Raw genomic sequence first — 14,313 nt, 5'->3', positions numbered from 1 at the left:
GGAAGGGACCCTAAAACCATCCACTGCCACCCCTGCCCTGGGCAGGGACACCTTCCATGAGCTCAGGGTGTTCCAGGCCCTGTCCAGCCTGGCCTGGGACACTTCCAGGGATGGGAGCTGGGGCTTTGAACAACTACTGAGGTTTCTTGTCCTACTGTTTGCTGTAATTTGCAAAGGTTGGGAAATGCCATGTGCATCTCATGGTGTGGTAATGAATGAGAGGGACTAAAACCTGACATGGGAGGTGATTGATGTGGTTTTGTAAAGAAAAGGGATGAATTAAATCCTTTGCAGAAACTCTTTGCCTTCAGAGCACTCTTTGAAGTCCTCTGAAGTTTTTGTCTTTCTTGGCCTCTTTTCCACATGAAAGAAATAACACATCTATACTAACAATAACCTTTTACATCTGCATTTTTTCAGTTAAAGTAGCAGAAATGGGTCAGAACATAAATTGTAGGAAAGAAGAAATTCACATTCAATTTGGAGAAATTTGGACCAATCAGAGTTAAACAAGAATTGAAGAATTAAATTGAAAATTTGAATGTTACAATGCTGGGCTGTTACCATGGTAGTTCTGATGTGATACACTGGGGCTGTTAACATCCATTGTAATTTGCTGATTTAAGGAATAAACTTTTTAATTACAGCTCAGTTTTTATTCACCATAAATACAGTTTAAAAAAATCAGCTTAGGTCATGCAGTCTGGACAAAATTTACTCAGATTCTTGCAGACTGGACCCAAATCAGTGGTACTGGAATGTGCAGCCTTGTGCTGGCACTTGTTGAGGTTTGTTACTTATAATTCCAGTTATACACATAATTTGTATGTGATATTCTTTTCAAAAAGATGCAGAAGTATTTTTTTTTTTCTTGACCACCAGCAGCTTCATTTTCTCTTTGCTCATGATCCAAGGGACTTTACCAATCAAGGGCTATAAAACTCCTGCTGTAGTCTGAACGTTTCTGTGCTGTACTAGAGGCTTTCTTCTCTTCTTGGCTGGGCTGTAATTCAGGGGTTTGGTAGTTATCCTGCTCAGTGTTTTGATACTCTCCAACTTAGACAAATGGACTGAAAAACCAGCTTTTGGAACTCCCCTGGAGGAGCATCTGAAGCGCAGCGGGCGGGAAATCGCGGTTCCGATCGAAGCCTGTGTCATGATGCTCCTGGAAACAGGGATGAGAGAGGAGGTGAGTAATTCCAGATCTCCCAGGAAGGGGAGGGAAAGGGCCCAGTGCAGCTCATGAGCTGCTGCCTGTTTGTTGATGTTGCTTAACCAATTTCTTCATTAAGTAGTTGGTAAATGTTTTGCGACAGAATAACCTCAGCACTGTGTGAAAGATGCACATATAGTGAGAATTAGGGATGGGCCAGAACTGAGCCATGGTCAGGGGGCAGTCACAGGACACAGGAGGGGCCAGCTGAGCCCTGTCAGGGGAATGCACCAAAGCTGGAATGTCCTGAAAGAGGCTGTTGTAAAACTGGAGCTGCTCCATGCTTGTGCCAGTGTGTGGTTACCAATCAATTCCTTTTTACTTCTGTTGTGCAGGGCTTGTTCAGAATTGCTGCTGGAGCCTCCAAGTTAAAAAAGCTGAAAGCTGCCCTGGACTGTTCCACTTCCCAGCTTGATGAGTTTTACTCAGATCCCCATGCTGTTGCAGGTATTGGGAGTGTTTTGAATCCAAATCAGATGTAAATTGATAGAACACAACTTTGTGCTGTTCAGGTGCTGATCTCCACAGTTTAACTGGGAGAAGTGACAGTCAGTTGAAAGTTCAGTGCACAGTTTGACACAGGAAAGTGTGGGGTGCCTGTGCTGATCACACCTGATGGATTTGTGACAATGGTGTGTAAAATTCAGGTGATCATAATGACCCAGCTGTCACATCTCTCATGATAAGAATGTTAACATTCAGGTCAAGGTAGATTAGAGCCATGTGTAGACCTTCACTAGATCTTATAAGTCCTTTGTCCTGAAGAGATGATTCACAGTTTTATAGCATATTGCACTAATTACTGACAGACCCTTTGTGTTAAAATCTGAGCTGTTCCACTGTGCAAGTGTCAGGTCTTGCCGCTTTCCCCGGTACTTGGAATTTATTGCACAGATAAGACTGCAAATGTGAAGGCAGAATTTTCCCAGAAGTCTGAAAGCAGTGGCTGAGGAGCCAACCTGTCCCTGTCTGCATTGCAGGTGCCTTGAAATCCTATTTAAGGGAGCTGCCAGAGCCTCTCATGACCTACAGCCTGTATGAGGAGTGGACACAAGCTGCAAAGTAAGCATGCTACAAATAGCTAGAGAGGAAGTCATGCTGCATATTTATATTCCATTTGATTCTTCATTAATGAGTTCAAAAGAAACAGCCAAGCTCACACAGTTATTTATTATTTCATTAACAGGTATTTCATGTAACAACTTATTTTAAATAATAAATAGTTTAATACAAATTGCACAAAATGTGGTGAAATATCTAATTTGTTTAACTGTTAGGGCTGCTCCAGGCTGCTGGCTGCACAGTATTGATGCTCAAGCAGTTTTGTTGCAAGTAGAGATAATTCAGGGATCTGACAAGCAGGTTACTGAGTACAAAATATTTATTTGGCATAAATGGAAGTTTATACCATCATCTCTTTGTCACTGCAGAAACAACTAATTTCTGCCCTGAAAGTGAATGTGACATTTTTTGTCCTTTTAGTATTCAGGACCAGGATAAGAAGCTCCAAGAGTTGTGGAGGATTTGTAACAGATTACCTGAGCATTACCGAGTTAACTTCAGGTAGGTGTGGGCATCTCTCAGCTCAGCAGCTTTGCACCTCAAAGCCAGTCAAACTGAACTCTAATCCAGGTGTGCTTTTCTTGGCCAAAATCAGTGAGATTTATAAAAATATTTCTTACTCCATGCACAGGTGGTGTCCTCAAATTCCCTGCTGTCAGGAAATAGTGATGCACAGAGCCTTTCTATTTATGGCTCATGCTCTGCTCTTTGCTGTTGTTTCCAGATGTAAAAATCACCTGGATCTATTCTTAAACATCTCATTTTTCCTTTTAGTTTTGTGTTTTGGAGATGAACCAGAGCAAAACCAGCTCTGGTGATTCCTAGAAGCATGGAATTTCCATTACAGGATGTGAAACTAGCTGCAACTAAGTGTTTTTCTCTGGAAGTATAATATTTTTCTGGTTCTCTTTTGCTAAGATGAGAGCTTTTCTTTGCTACCCAGTTCAACTTCTATGATTCAGGAGCAGAGGCTTTGGGCAGCTGCCAGGCAAGAAGGCTGCTCATCTCATTTCCATGTTATTGGGAGCTCTCTTTACAAGTTCTGGAATTCTTATTTACTTGCTTTCAACAAGAAATGCTCATGGTTCCTGCTGTTTAATGATTTTTTTTTTTTCCTTTTTGAAGGTATTTAATCAAATTTTTAGCCAAGCTTGCCCAGAACAGTGATGTTAACAAAATGACACCAAGCAACATCGCCATAGTCTTGGGCCCCAACTTGTTGTGGGCAAAGAATGAAGGGTGAGTACTTTTAAAAAGCTACAAAGCAGAACTGGGTGAGGCTGTAGAATTGATAGGTTTAAATCCTTCAGTCTATTCACAGCAAGAAACTGTTTACCTAAAAATTATTTCAAGTGTTTTTTCAGCCCATGCTTCCAGGTTCTCTGAGGCAGGAAGGGTTTTAGGGGTGTTTCCAAAAGCTGTGACTGTTACTGACTAGTCTGGAGTCCAGCACAGTTGCTTTTTTTCTGGTACTGAGGAGTTGATCCATCATGTCTATCCTAAGTTGTTATTTAGGTAGTCAGAATTGATTTTCATTTTCTTGCTTTGATGGAGCACTGAAGAAAATGTTCTTCAAATCTCTCCTGCAGATCCCTTGCTGAAATGGCAGCAGCCACTTCAGTGCATGTGGTAGCAGTTATTGAGCCCATTATTCAGCATGCAGACTGGTTCTTCCCTGGAGGTGAGTTCCTCCTCAGCTCAGCAATTTTACATCACCCTGCAGGTCACCCTCAGTGCCTTGTGCAGTGAGGCCCCCCTTGGATGTGTGTCTGAGGAGGCATTCTGTCTGTCCCTCTTGCAGATGAAGATTTCAATGTGTCTGGGGCATTTGTGGCTGTTCCTGCTGTTAATTCCAATCACTTGTCACACACTGGGAATGACTTTGAATGTGGCACCCTGGAGAGGAAGAGGCCTCTGAGCATGACTGTGATGGAAGGGGATTTGCTGAAGAAGGAGAGGTAGGTATAATTCTCAGTTTAGGGGTCCATTACAGCCCTCTTCCAGTGAGGCTTCAATCAGACACCTTCACTGGTGTCAGGAGAGGAATTTCATGGAAATGCTGTAGGTAACAATGGTGATTTATTTCCTGTTGTTGCAGCCTGAGGATGGCTCAAAGGTAATGTGCTGTTACTTCCTTCCAGTTACACCCCATGCATGATAAATCCCAAGCAGATACTGCTGCTCCCAGTTTCCATTCTGGTACAGATTGGGGGTGGTCTGAGATTCACTGGAACAGAAGTGTCTGCAGTGGCATCTCTCAGTCTCTAACTCCTGGTATTCCATGGCTTCTCTTTCAAAGCCCATAAGCTGAGGTGGTGTTACCTGGTGCCTTCATGATAAGACTTCTGAGTTGATGATGGTACAGTATTGCCACAGCAAGCATAGAATGCTAAAAAACCCCAGTAAAACGTGCTGTGTCCCATATAACATGTAGTGTAACGTTCATTCTTATCACTCATCATGAGTATTCAAATGATGTGCTTGTTTTTAGCTGTTGATGCAAATGTTGTTACTTGTTAGCTGTGACCAGCCACATGCAAATTTGTCAGCACTCACAGAGGAAGAAGAAAATCAGTTGAAGATTCAAGTGTTTAACACAACAAGAATAAAATAATTTCTAGAATGAATGTGCTGTATGTATTCTAAAATCTGTTAGAGTTGGGGTCTGTTTCTCCACTGTTCTCCTTGGAACACAAATAGAATGATTTGGCTTGGAAAGGACTGTGAAGATCTCTCATTCCAGCCCCCAAATCACAGCCTGTATCCAGTAGCTTTTTTTGAATCCCTTCTGCAACTTAGTGTGTGATAGAAACAAAATTCATGTGGCAAAGTACATTTAGTGAGGAGCTGCTGTGGTGTGTAAGGAAACGTCTGTATTTCCATGTGAGATTCTGAGTGCTCTGACCTCATTGTCATCAGTGTTTGTCTCCAAATGTAATTGAGTAGTTTGTTCACTGACGTTTAGCTTATCCTCCTGTGGGGATAAGCCAAATCCTGTTGCATGTCTTAACATTGCTGGTGTTCTGCAGGCAGTGGAAGCTTTAACCTCGTGGTGTTGTGCAGCCAGCGGAGCTTTCCTCGTCGCTGCTTTGCATGTCGGGGTTGGTCTGGGGGTGGGACCCCCAGAGTCCTGCTGCCACAGCACCTGGGGGTGCTGCTGCTGTGTTCACTCTCTCTTCTCTCTGTAGCTTTGGTGTGAAGGTGCTGGACTTCCCCTCGACCCCGCGGCGGTGTGGCACTGTAAACAGAAAGCTCACATCCCCCGCCTTCCAGCCGCCGCTGCCGCCCTGCGAGCCCCCGGGCGGGGCGGAGCAGCCCTGCCCGCCTGCGGGGGCTGAGCCCGGCCCCGGGGCCGGCCCTGCTCCCTCTGCTGCCCCCCCAGAGCAGCCCCAGGCTCCAGGCACTGAGGATGCCAGGTAAGAGGCACAGCTCGCGCTGGCAGCGGCTTGGCAGCGGCTCTGGCAGCAAACTGGGCATCCCTGCCCAGGGATGTGCCCTGGCACGTGTGGGCAGCATCTCCAGCAGCAAACCGGGCATCCCTGCCCAGGGATGTGCCCTGGCACGTGTGGGCAGCATCTCCAGCAGCAAACTGGGCATCCCTGCCCAGGGATGTGCCCTGGCACGTGTGGGCAGCATCTCCAGCAGCAAACTGGGCATCCCTGCCCAGGGATGTGCCCTGGCACGTGTGGGCAGCATCTCCAGCAGCAAACTGGGCACATCTGCCCATGGGATGTACCCTGGCAGGTGTGGACAGCAGGAGCTCTCCTGTCATGTTCACAGTTCCAGAACTGGGCTTCTGAAATAACACACATGATTCTGGGTGTTCCAAAATTGGTCTTATAACATCCATTGCTCTGGGTGTTCCAGAATTGGTGTTACAACATCCATGGTTTGGATGTTCCAGAATTGATCTTATAACATCTATGGTTCTGAGTGTTCCAGAATTTGGCTTCTGAAATAACACACATGATTCTGGGTGTTCCAGAATTCATCTTCTAAGATGACATACATAGTTCTGTATGTCATATTGCATTTATGTCATAAACTCTGTTCTGGAGTTTATCTTCCAAGATAGTAGAATTCTTAGGGGAAAAAAATGATGATGAAAAATGCAAATATGGACTCTATTTCTACAGCCCACACTGACCTTCCCAAGTTATGTTCTAGAGATGTGCACACAGGTGATACCAGTTTGCTGCTGAAGCAAAACCTACAGTGGCAATGCCAGAAACCTGTTGGTCTTGTTTGTTGTTTCTTGTACACGTTATCTGGCTATGTCTTGTTTTGTTTATTTGTCTGCAGCAAGTGTTAGTGTTGAGCAGACTTGCATTCAGTTTATCATATTTCAGGATTAGTTTCTTTAGGACAAGGAGGTACACAGGCTCTTTGCTGTTTAATTTCTCTTGAAACTCTGTGGTTTTGTCCCTGGACTCCAAAGCTATTTGCAGCAGCCTGACTTCCTCCAGTGAGGTGGAAGCAGCACTTTGCTCTCAGCTCCTCAGTGGTCTGAGAGCTGTGACAAACCACGTGTGAAGCCTGCAGTGCTGCCAAATGTCAGCCTTGGAGTCTCAGGGTGAAACCCCACCGTGGGGTTTGATGCAGCACTGACTCTTGGGCACAGAGCTTGTTCTCAGGTGATATGTCTACAAAACCAGCTCGTTTGGAAATCCCCTGCAGACCAGTATTTCCTCCACAGATGGCTTCTGTGGCAGAGGCAGCTGAAACAGAGCCTTGGGGGTCGTGTCTGAAAGTTGCATGTAAAATCTGCACAGCCTCTGTGCAAGCACTCACAATTTATTAACAGCATCTGGAGAAGTGGGGATTGCAGAGTGCCAGTGAGTAAAGTCAGTCCTTTTGGGGACTGAGTTGCTGCAGGTGACTCTGTGTGTGGAGCAGTAGAGAAGCCTGCAGGTGCACAGCCAGGAGGGGACCCTGCCCAGAACCACCTCAGGCTCATCTCCATCATCACCCAGCACTGCCACAGCTTCACACTGAGCCTCAAATGCCACACCCACATGGTTTTGAGCACTTCAGGGGCTGTGACTCCACCACCTCCCTGGGCACCTGTGCCAGGGCTTGACAACGCATTCCATGAAAATTGTGTTCAGATATCTGATCCACATGGGGCAGCTCCACTGAGCCAGGCAAGGCACGTGACAAGCACCTCTAACGTGAACTTTTTCATTTGCAGTACCTCGAAATCCAAGGACAGCACATCTGCAGCCACTCCTCCTCCGGTGAGGAACGGCCAGGCCAGCCCTGCCTCAGCCCCCAGCACCTCCCAGCTCTCTGTCACCCAGCCCCAGAACGCTGCTGGCCCCAGTCCCCACGCCCTGAGGAGAGGTGTGTGTTTATTTGCTTTTCAAGCCACTGTGTTCCAAGCCTTGACGCAGTGCAAAATGCTGCTAAAATAACTTTATCAGCATCTCTGCCCTTACACAGACAGCAGTTTAGTCTGTTGGCTTGTCCCCAAGGCCTGGCTGTAAAGCAGCTGTGACTTTTGGACTCTGAATGGTGATAGTGTCACCAGTGCTGTTTAACAAGCTCTCAAAAGCTATTGATCGGTAAATGCTTGGATTTGACAATGCACTGTTTTATTTTGATAACATACATGTGGATTTTTTGTGCCTCTAATTGTTTTCTTTGGGAGCTTGGTTTGGAATCACAGAATTACAAAATGGTTTGGGTTGGAAGGGACCTTAAAACTCATCTTGTTCCATCCTCTGTCCTGGGCAGGGACACCTTCCACTATCCCAGGCTGCTCCAGCCTGGCCTGGGACACTTTCAGGGATCCAGGGACAGCCACAGCTGCTCTGGGCACCCTTTGCCAGGCCTGCCCACCCTCACAGAGAACAATTCCTAGCCCCACTCTCTGTCAGTGGGACGACATTCCCTGTGTCACTGCATGTCCCTGTAACCCCCCAGTCTCTGATGCTGGACTCTCTCCTCTTCTCTCCACAGCTGTGAAGAAGCCAGCACCAGCCCCCCCTAAACCAGCCAACCCCCCCCCGGGGCAGCCAGGAAGCCAAAGCTCTTCCCCAGCTGCTCAGCCACCTTCTGTCTCTCCAAAACCCCCAGCCAGAAGTTCTTCTCCTCCTGCTCAGCACGCAAACCAAGGAGCAGCCCAGACCTCCTCCCCTTCGCAGGTTTCCGCACCTCGGAGATATTCCAGCAGCCTGTCCCCAATCCAAGCTCCCAGCCACCCACCCCCCCAGCCCCCAGCACAGGCAACTCCTCCCCTGCAGCCCAAAGGCAGCAGCCAAGCATCTCCCGGCGAGCAGGGAGCCGAGCAGCCCTGCCCCCTGTCCCTGTCCCAGGCGCAGACCCCCACTCCCCCCGACACGCCCCCGCTGGGGAAGCACGCGGGTGCCGCCCCGGCCGTGCCCCCCGAGCCCTGCCCGGCGCCCGGCCTGGCTCAGAGCGGCACCCTGCCCCGGCCCCGGCCCGTGCCCAAGCCCAGGAACCGGCCCAGCGTGCCGCCCCCGCCCCACCCTCCAGCTGCTGCCGACGGCGCTGCAAACCCCGCGCCTACAGCCTCCAAAATCGTCACAGGTGAGCGCCTCCTCCCTCCTGCCGGCAGCTGGGAGTCGTGGGGGGAGCCTGGAAAGCACAGATCACAGTTAAAATAGCTCATTTCCAGTCAAATGCCCACCCAGCTGCTCTGCACACGAGGGTGTCGTTCCTGGGGCTGGAGTGTTTGGGGACAAGTGGAGATGAACTTTTGTTGGTTTTTTTTTTTTCCTGTTTGGAAGCTGAACACTGTGACTGCAGCTCACTGTGGCTGTCTCCAGCTCAGCATCTTGGCAGTCAATTCTGCTTGTACATCTGTTGCCAAAAAGCAAATATTTAGAGGAGGAAGATGTAGCCAAGGATGGTGGATTTCAGCACATACTGAGATAAGAAAAGGGCACACGTGGTCACTGACACGTGTTCTAGTAGGCAAAACATGCAGGGAATGTTTTACCTTATGAGAGCAGAGCCTTCTGATGTGCATTTAAGTTGAGCATCCAGAAGCTGAAGAATCACCTGTATTAAACTCTTAGGTCAATATTTATAGAGCCTCACATGTTTTAAAACAATCATGAAGAAAAACTTTCGTCTTCTCACAGAAACTTCATGAAGCTTGTAGTTACCAATTTGATTGGGACAATGTTTCTTTAATAGAAATAGTTAATACAGTTTATTTTTTTTAAATGTAATTGCTGAGGCCATTCAAAACCAGCAGATTATGGAATGTTTTCCTGCTGAGTCACTGCTTATTCTGGGAAATTCTGAAGGAAGAGATACTGAATGTGGGAGACTAATGCTTTTAAATCTACTTATAATTAATAATGGTCAAAATTTCCCATGACACTGCAGCTTCTCTAGAATTACACTAATGTATTGGAATGCAGAGTATCAATTCTGTTGCCTAACAGCTGTACCCCAATGCCTTCACAGGTGGGGATGGTTACTGCGAATAAGGTTTGTACTCACAGAAACTGCAACTGCAGCTAAACTGCTCCTGTTTGTAGCTTGAGTTTGGACATGTGCTTGGAACTGTGCTCTGCCAGCCCTGTGTGCCCATCCCTGCACAGAGCTGTGCTCTGCCAGCCCTGTGTGCCCATCCCTGCACACGACTGTGCTCTGCCAGCCCTGTGTGCCCATCCCTGCACAGAGCTGTGCTCTGCCAGCCCTGTGTGCCCATCCCTACATAGGAACTGTGCTCTGCCAGCCCTGTGTGCCCATCCCTGCACAGGACTGTGCTCTGCCAGCCCTGTGTGCCCATCCCTGCACAGAGCTGTGCTCTGCCAGCCCTGTGTGCCCATCCCTGCACACGACTGTGCTCTGCCAGCCCTGTGTGCCCATCCCTGCACACAGCTGTGCTCTGCCAGCCCTGTGTGCCCATCCCTGCACAGAGCTGTGCTCTGCCAGCCCTGTGTGCCCATCCCTACATAGGAACTGTGCTCTGCCAGCCCTGTGTGCCCATCCCTGCACAGGACTGTGCTCTGCCAGCCCTGTGTGCCCATCCCTGCACAGAGCTGTGCTCTGCCAGCCCTGTGTGCCCATCCCTGCACACAACTGTACTCTGCCAGCCCTGTGTGCCCATCCCTGCACAGGACTGTGCTCTGCCAGCCCTGTGTGCCCATCCCTGCACACAACTGCTCTGCCAGCCCTGTGTGCCCATCCCTGCACAGAGCTGTGCTCTGCCAGCCCTGTGTGCCCATCCCTGCACAGGACTGAGCTTTGGGGTTTTTGGTAATTGGAGGAAGAGGTTGCCCAGAGAAGCTGACCCTGTATCCTGGGAGTGTCCAAGGCCAGGTTAGATGGGGCTTGGAGGAACCTGGGACAGTGGGAGGTGTCCCTGCCCATTATGGGATTCCATGATGAAACCAGCAGTAAATGAGCTGCTTAAGCAACTAAAAAGTAGCTTGGTTTTTTAAAATCACTGACTTCTGATTGTGCTTTTGTCAGTATATTTAAAATTCCCAGGCTGAAGTCAGGAGTGAGTCTGGGCTCTGAATCTTGACAGCACTTTACAATGAAGTTAACAGCAGCAGCTGTGTAATGAGTCAAACTTCAAGGAAACAATCTGAATTTCCAAGTGTTTCATAGTTTCACCATATTTATTTTCATTTTAGAGTTTTTTTGGTTCTGAGGGAATTGCTTCAATGGTAGCAGACAGGGAGGGTTTGTTTTACCCCAGTGTGATGGGAGAAATCCTTGTTTTGTAATTAACATCCAGCTGGGACTGCTTCATTAGAATTGGGCAGGGCAAGCAGCTGCCAGAGGGGCCTGCAGAGCAGAGCTGATAGCCCAGGTGTGTGCTGCAAACACAGCAAAACTGGGAAAGGAAAGGAAAGCTGCTGAGGCAGGATTCTCTCCAAAGCTGCTTGAAGGGACCTGGAAGTTCCAGCCTGTTTAGCTAAAATCCCCTTGGGGAGGGGTTCAGTGACACTCAGGCTCACCTGCAGCAGCACACTCCATGGTGAAGCATCACCTTCTCCAGATCAATGTGTTTTGAAAGGATTTATAATCTGAATTAACACCACCACCTGTCACATGAGAGTGTCTGCTCTAATATTCACACCTGCACATACAAGCACTTACAGACCCACTAATTCACAATGTGCAACTGCTGTTTTTAATTTCAACCTTAACAAGTGGAATGAGGGAACAAAACTCAAATAATCCCTGAACAGGAATTCCAAACTGTTCTCAGGGTACTGTTGACTCCTTTGTCCATGTACTGGACTTAAGTAATGCCTCAAATTCTACTTATGGTATTAAAGTAAGAAGCCCTAGAATATTCTAATCGAAGGTTTTATTAAATAATCCAGATGTTTGACCAGCATTCAGTAGGAACTGTATTGGCAAGTGCAATGGTAAGGAAAAGGCCCCTGATTGGCCGCCACTGTTGCTAATTGCTAATTGCTAATGATGTGTGTGCTAACCACTAACCCAGTGCCCTGCTGTGTGTGTCCCTCGGGCATGGCCAGAGAGGGGCTGCTGCTGCTGCTCCCATTAACCCACTAAAGCCTTGGAGAGCAGAATGGCAAGCTCTCAGTGTCTCCTGGCCACTCTCAGCCTGTGCTGTGTCCATGTACAGAAAATGCAGAGGCTCCTCCTGTGTGCAGTGTCACTGCCTGTCCTGTGTCACAAACGCTCCCTCCCCTGTCACAGTGTCCAGAGGAGCTGCTCCAGGGGCTTGGGCAGCTGGAATGTCCCTGCCCATGGCAGAGGGTGGGATGGGATGGGATTTAAGGTCCCTTCCAGCCCAGTTCTGGGATTCTGTGCCTTAACTTCCATCAGTGCCAGGCCAGAGCAGGATGGGGTTGGGGCTGCTCTGAGCAGGGTCCCAGGACACAGATCCCTGCAGCTGGGGGGTCTCAGGAGCAGGGGGGCTGCACTCAGGGGCTGCTGTCCCCTCTTGCAGCTCATTTAGCTCAGGAAGCTTCAACTTGAGTTTTCTGCAGTAACTTCTGGGTTAACTTCAGGATTTCATGCTTGAGTTATGAGTCCCAGTCTCTCTAGGATGCCTGTCTGCACCTCCTGTGCTTGAAAACAAGGCATTTATTTGGATTTTTTTGTTGATTCAAGTGATCTGAATTACTTCCTATGTGGAGCAGCTGCTGGACTGCAGTCAGGGATGTCATGGCATATTGTAAATCAGCTTTCCAAAATCCTGACAAGATTTTTAGTTACCTTTTTTTGAGCTGCTAGGGATTTTTCTGGTCTGATAATTCTAGCTGCCAGGGCAGACCAGAGATGCAGCATTTTGTGGTCCTTGGCTTCAACAAAATTCTCTCAGAAGAGGCAAAGACCATGACGTGCCCTGTTTACACACAGGAGAGAGGTTTAACCTGCACTTGGTGTAAATAACTTGACAAAGTTCTTCTGACACCATCCACGTTCCTGTTGCTTCTCAAAGTCACAGGTGCTGTTCCCTGGTGGATGATTTAGGTGCTAAATTACTTTGCTGAGTGTTTTGACATGAAAGCCCAGAGTAGCTCACCGGGGGCATTGAGGAATCAGATCCTAAATCACACTGTCCTCCCTCCTTCAGGAAGAAGTGGGGTCTGTTCCTGTGCCCAGGACTGGCCCAGGGTGTGTAGGAGGAGCAGTCTGAGCTGTTCAGTTGGGCTCAGCCCTTTGTGCCCACAGCTCTGTCCCAAGAGCCTTCGTTGATCTTTGCTTTCCCTTCTCTGTCTAAGGAAGTGCCCAGGAATTCCCGGGTGAATGAGTGAACGGCTGCTAAACTCGCTGTTCCCTTTTTGTGCAGACTCTAATTCCAGTATTCCAGAACCACTTGCAAACCCTCCTCCAGAGCTTCCTGCAGAGGCAGCGGGCAGAGAGCTGCACAACCACGTCCTGCTGGACATCGACACCGACACGGAGAGCACGGCGCTGTGAGCGGCTCCCCGCCTCCTCTCCTGGGGGAAAACCTCAGACCTGACAGGGAACAGCTTCTTCTGGCAACCTGGCACAGCTGGCCACAGCTGGGACTGGAGCCTCCTGGGGACACTCATCTCCAGCAGGGCTGAGCTTGGAGAAGACCTCTCCCAAAATCGAGCCCAACCTTTGGCCGAGCCCCGGGTTTCGCCCTCCGAAGAAGTTTAATGATCTGGGTCTGGACAACGGTTTTCAAGCTCTTGGATGGAAGGAAGGAAGGAAGGAAGGAAGGAATTTCTGCAGGAACTCGCCTAGGAAGCGTGGTCAGTGCTGATACAGGTGGTATTAGCAGAAATTCCAACAGAATAAGAAGCAGAACATTAGTTATTTAAAGTGCATGTCTGTATTAGGGAAATAATCCTTCTCTCAGCACGGTTAGAGGTTCTTTGTAGTTCTTAGCCCTACCAGGAGCTGCCTCCCAAGGGCCATTCCCTCTCGGATTTGCTGCAGATTCCCCTGAAGCCATGAACCAAACCCCTGCCCCAGTGCTGGTGGTGACTGCTGGTTCTCAGTCACCCTTTGGAACTGTGGATGCATCCAGTGCCTTGAAGGACTGTCATGCTGTAGGAGGAACTTCTGTCTCTTTAATCATTTCATTGCTACTTAGGATCAGTACTTACCCTGATTTCATAGTTATTTGTATTAACCTGCTTTGTTCATGTGCAACTGGCAACTGTTTCACGAGGAAACCGTGGAAATGGGGTTTGTGCTTTTGTTGAAAATGGTTGAATTTTGAAAGAACTTTGAAACAGCTGTTTGGATTCAGCAGTTGAGTGAACATTTATAAAATTAAAGATTGTTTTTTGTCAACTTAAGGCATCTTTATTCTAGTTTTGTTGCTTCTGCTGGGTCCTGAAGGTTACAGTGATCCCCTGGACTGTGTAGCTTGGTTTTTCCTTGAGGACTTCAGTGGGAACACTGTGGGACCTTCCTCTGTCACACCAGCCCTGTAACAAATCTTTGTAACTCTAAATTCGGTTTGATGAGCCACAGACTCCAGTCCTGTGACTGATTTTGATGTTTATCCCCCCACACTGTGCAGTGCCTCTCTCCCCCAGGGTTTCCAGCAGTGTTTCACATGCTCAGGAGGGATCCCCAAGTTCCAG

At 48.2% G+C, this 14,313-nt stretch overlaps 1 protein-coding gene across 7 annotated transcripts in view; it reads left to right on the top strand.

Moving 5' to 3' along the window:
- The window catches only part of ARHGAP17 (Rho GTPase activating protein 17), a 40,663-nt gene extending 26,641 nt beyond the window's left edge, over positions 1-14,022 (top strand). Inside the window, exons 10-22 of one of the 7 annotated variants that reach the window (XM_056503147.1) lie at positions 1,062-1,189; positions 1,549-1,660; positions 2,194-2,275; positions 2,696-2,776; positions 3,401-3,514; positions 3,865-3,956; positions 4,077-4,233; positions 5,464-5,691; positions 7,467-7,618; positions 8,237-8,827; positions 9,716-9,739; positions 11,596-11,640; positions 13,038-13,126. In XM_056503147.1, the coding sequence (XP_056359122.1) occupies positions 1,062-1,189; positions 1,549-1,660; positions 2,194-2,275; positions 2,696-2,776; positions 3,401-3,514; positions 3,865-3,956; positions 4,077-4,233; positions 5,464-5,691; positions 7,467-7,618; positions 8,237-8,827; positions 9,716-9,738 (1,760 nt within the window). In that variant the 3' untranslated portion in view covers position 9,739; positions 11,596-11,640; positions 13,038-13,126. Of the gene's footprint in view, positions 1-1,061; positions 1,190-1,548; positions 1,661-2,193; positions 2,276-2,695; positions 2,777-3,400; positions 3,515-3,864; positions 3,957-4,076; positions 4,234-5,463; positions 5,692-7,466; positions 7,619-8,236; positions 8,828-9,715; positions 9,740-11,595; positions 11,641-12,969 lie in introns of all 7 variants that reach the window. The other 6 variants (XM_056503150.1, XM_056503148.1, XM_056503149.1 and 3 more) reach the window with 6 other exon arrangements.
- The last annotated feature ends 291 nt before the right edge of the window (positions 14,023-14,313 follow it).

This window comes from Oenanthe melanoleuca, chromosome 14 (assembly GCF_029582105.1).
Source record: "Oenanthe melanoleuca isolate GR-GAL-2019-014 chromosome 14, OMel1.0, whole genome shotgun sequence".
NCBI classification, from domain to species: Eukaryota; Metazoa; Chordata; class Aves; order Passeriformes; family Muscicapidae; genus Oenanthe; species Oenanthe melanoleuca.
Note: the sequence above shows the minus strand (reverse complement) of the source record. Positions and strands in the feature narration are given on the sequence as shown.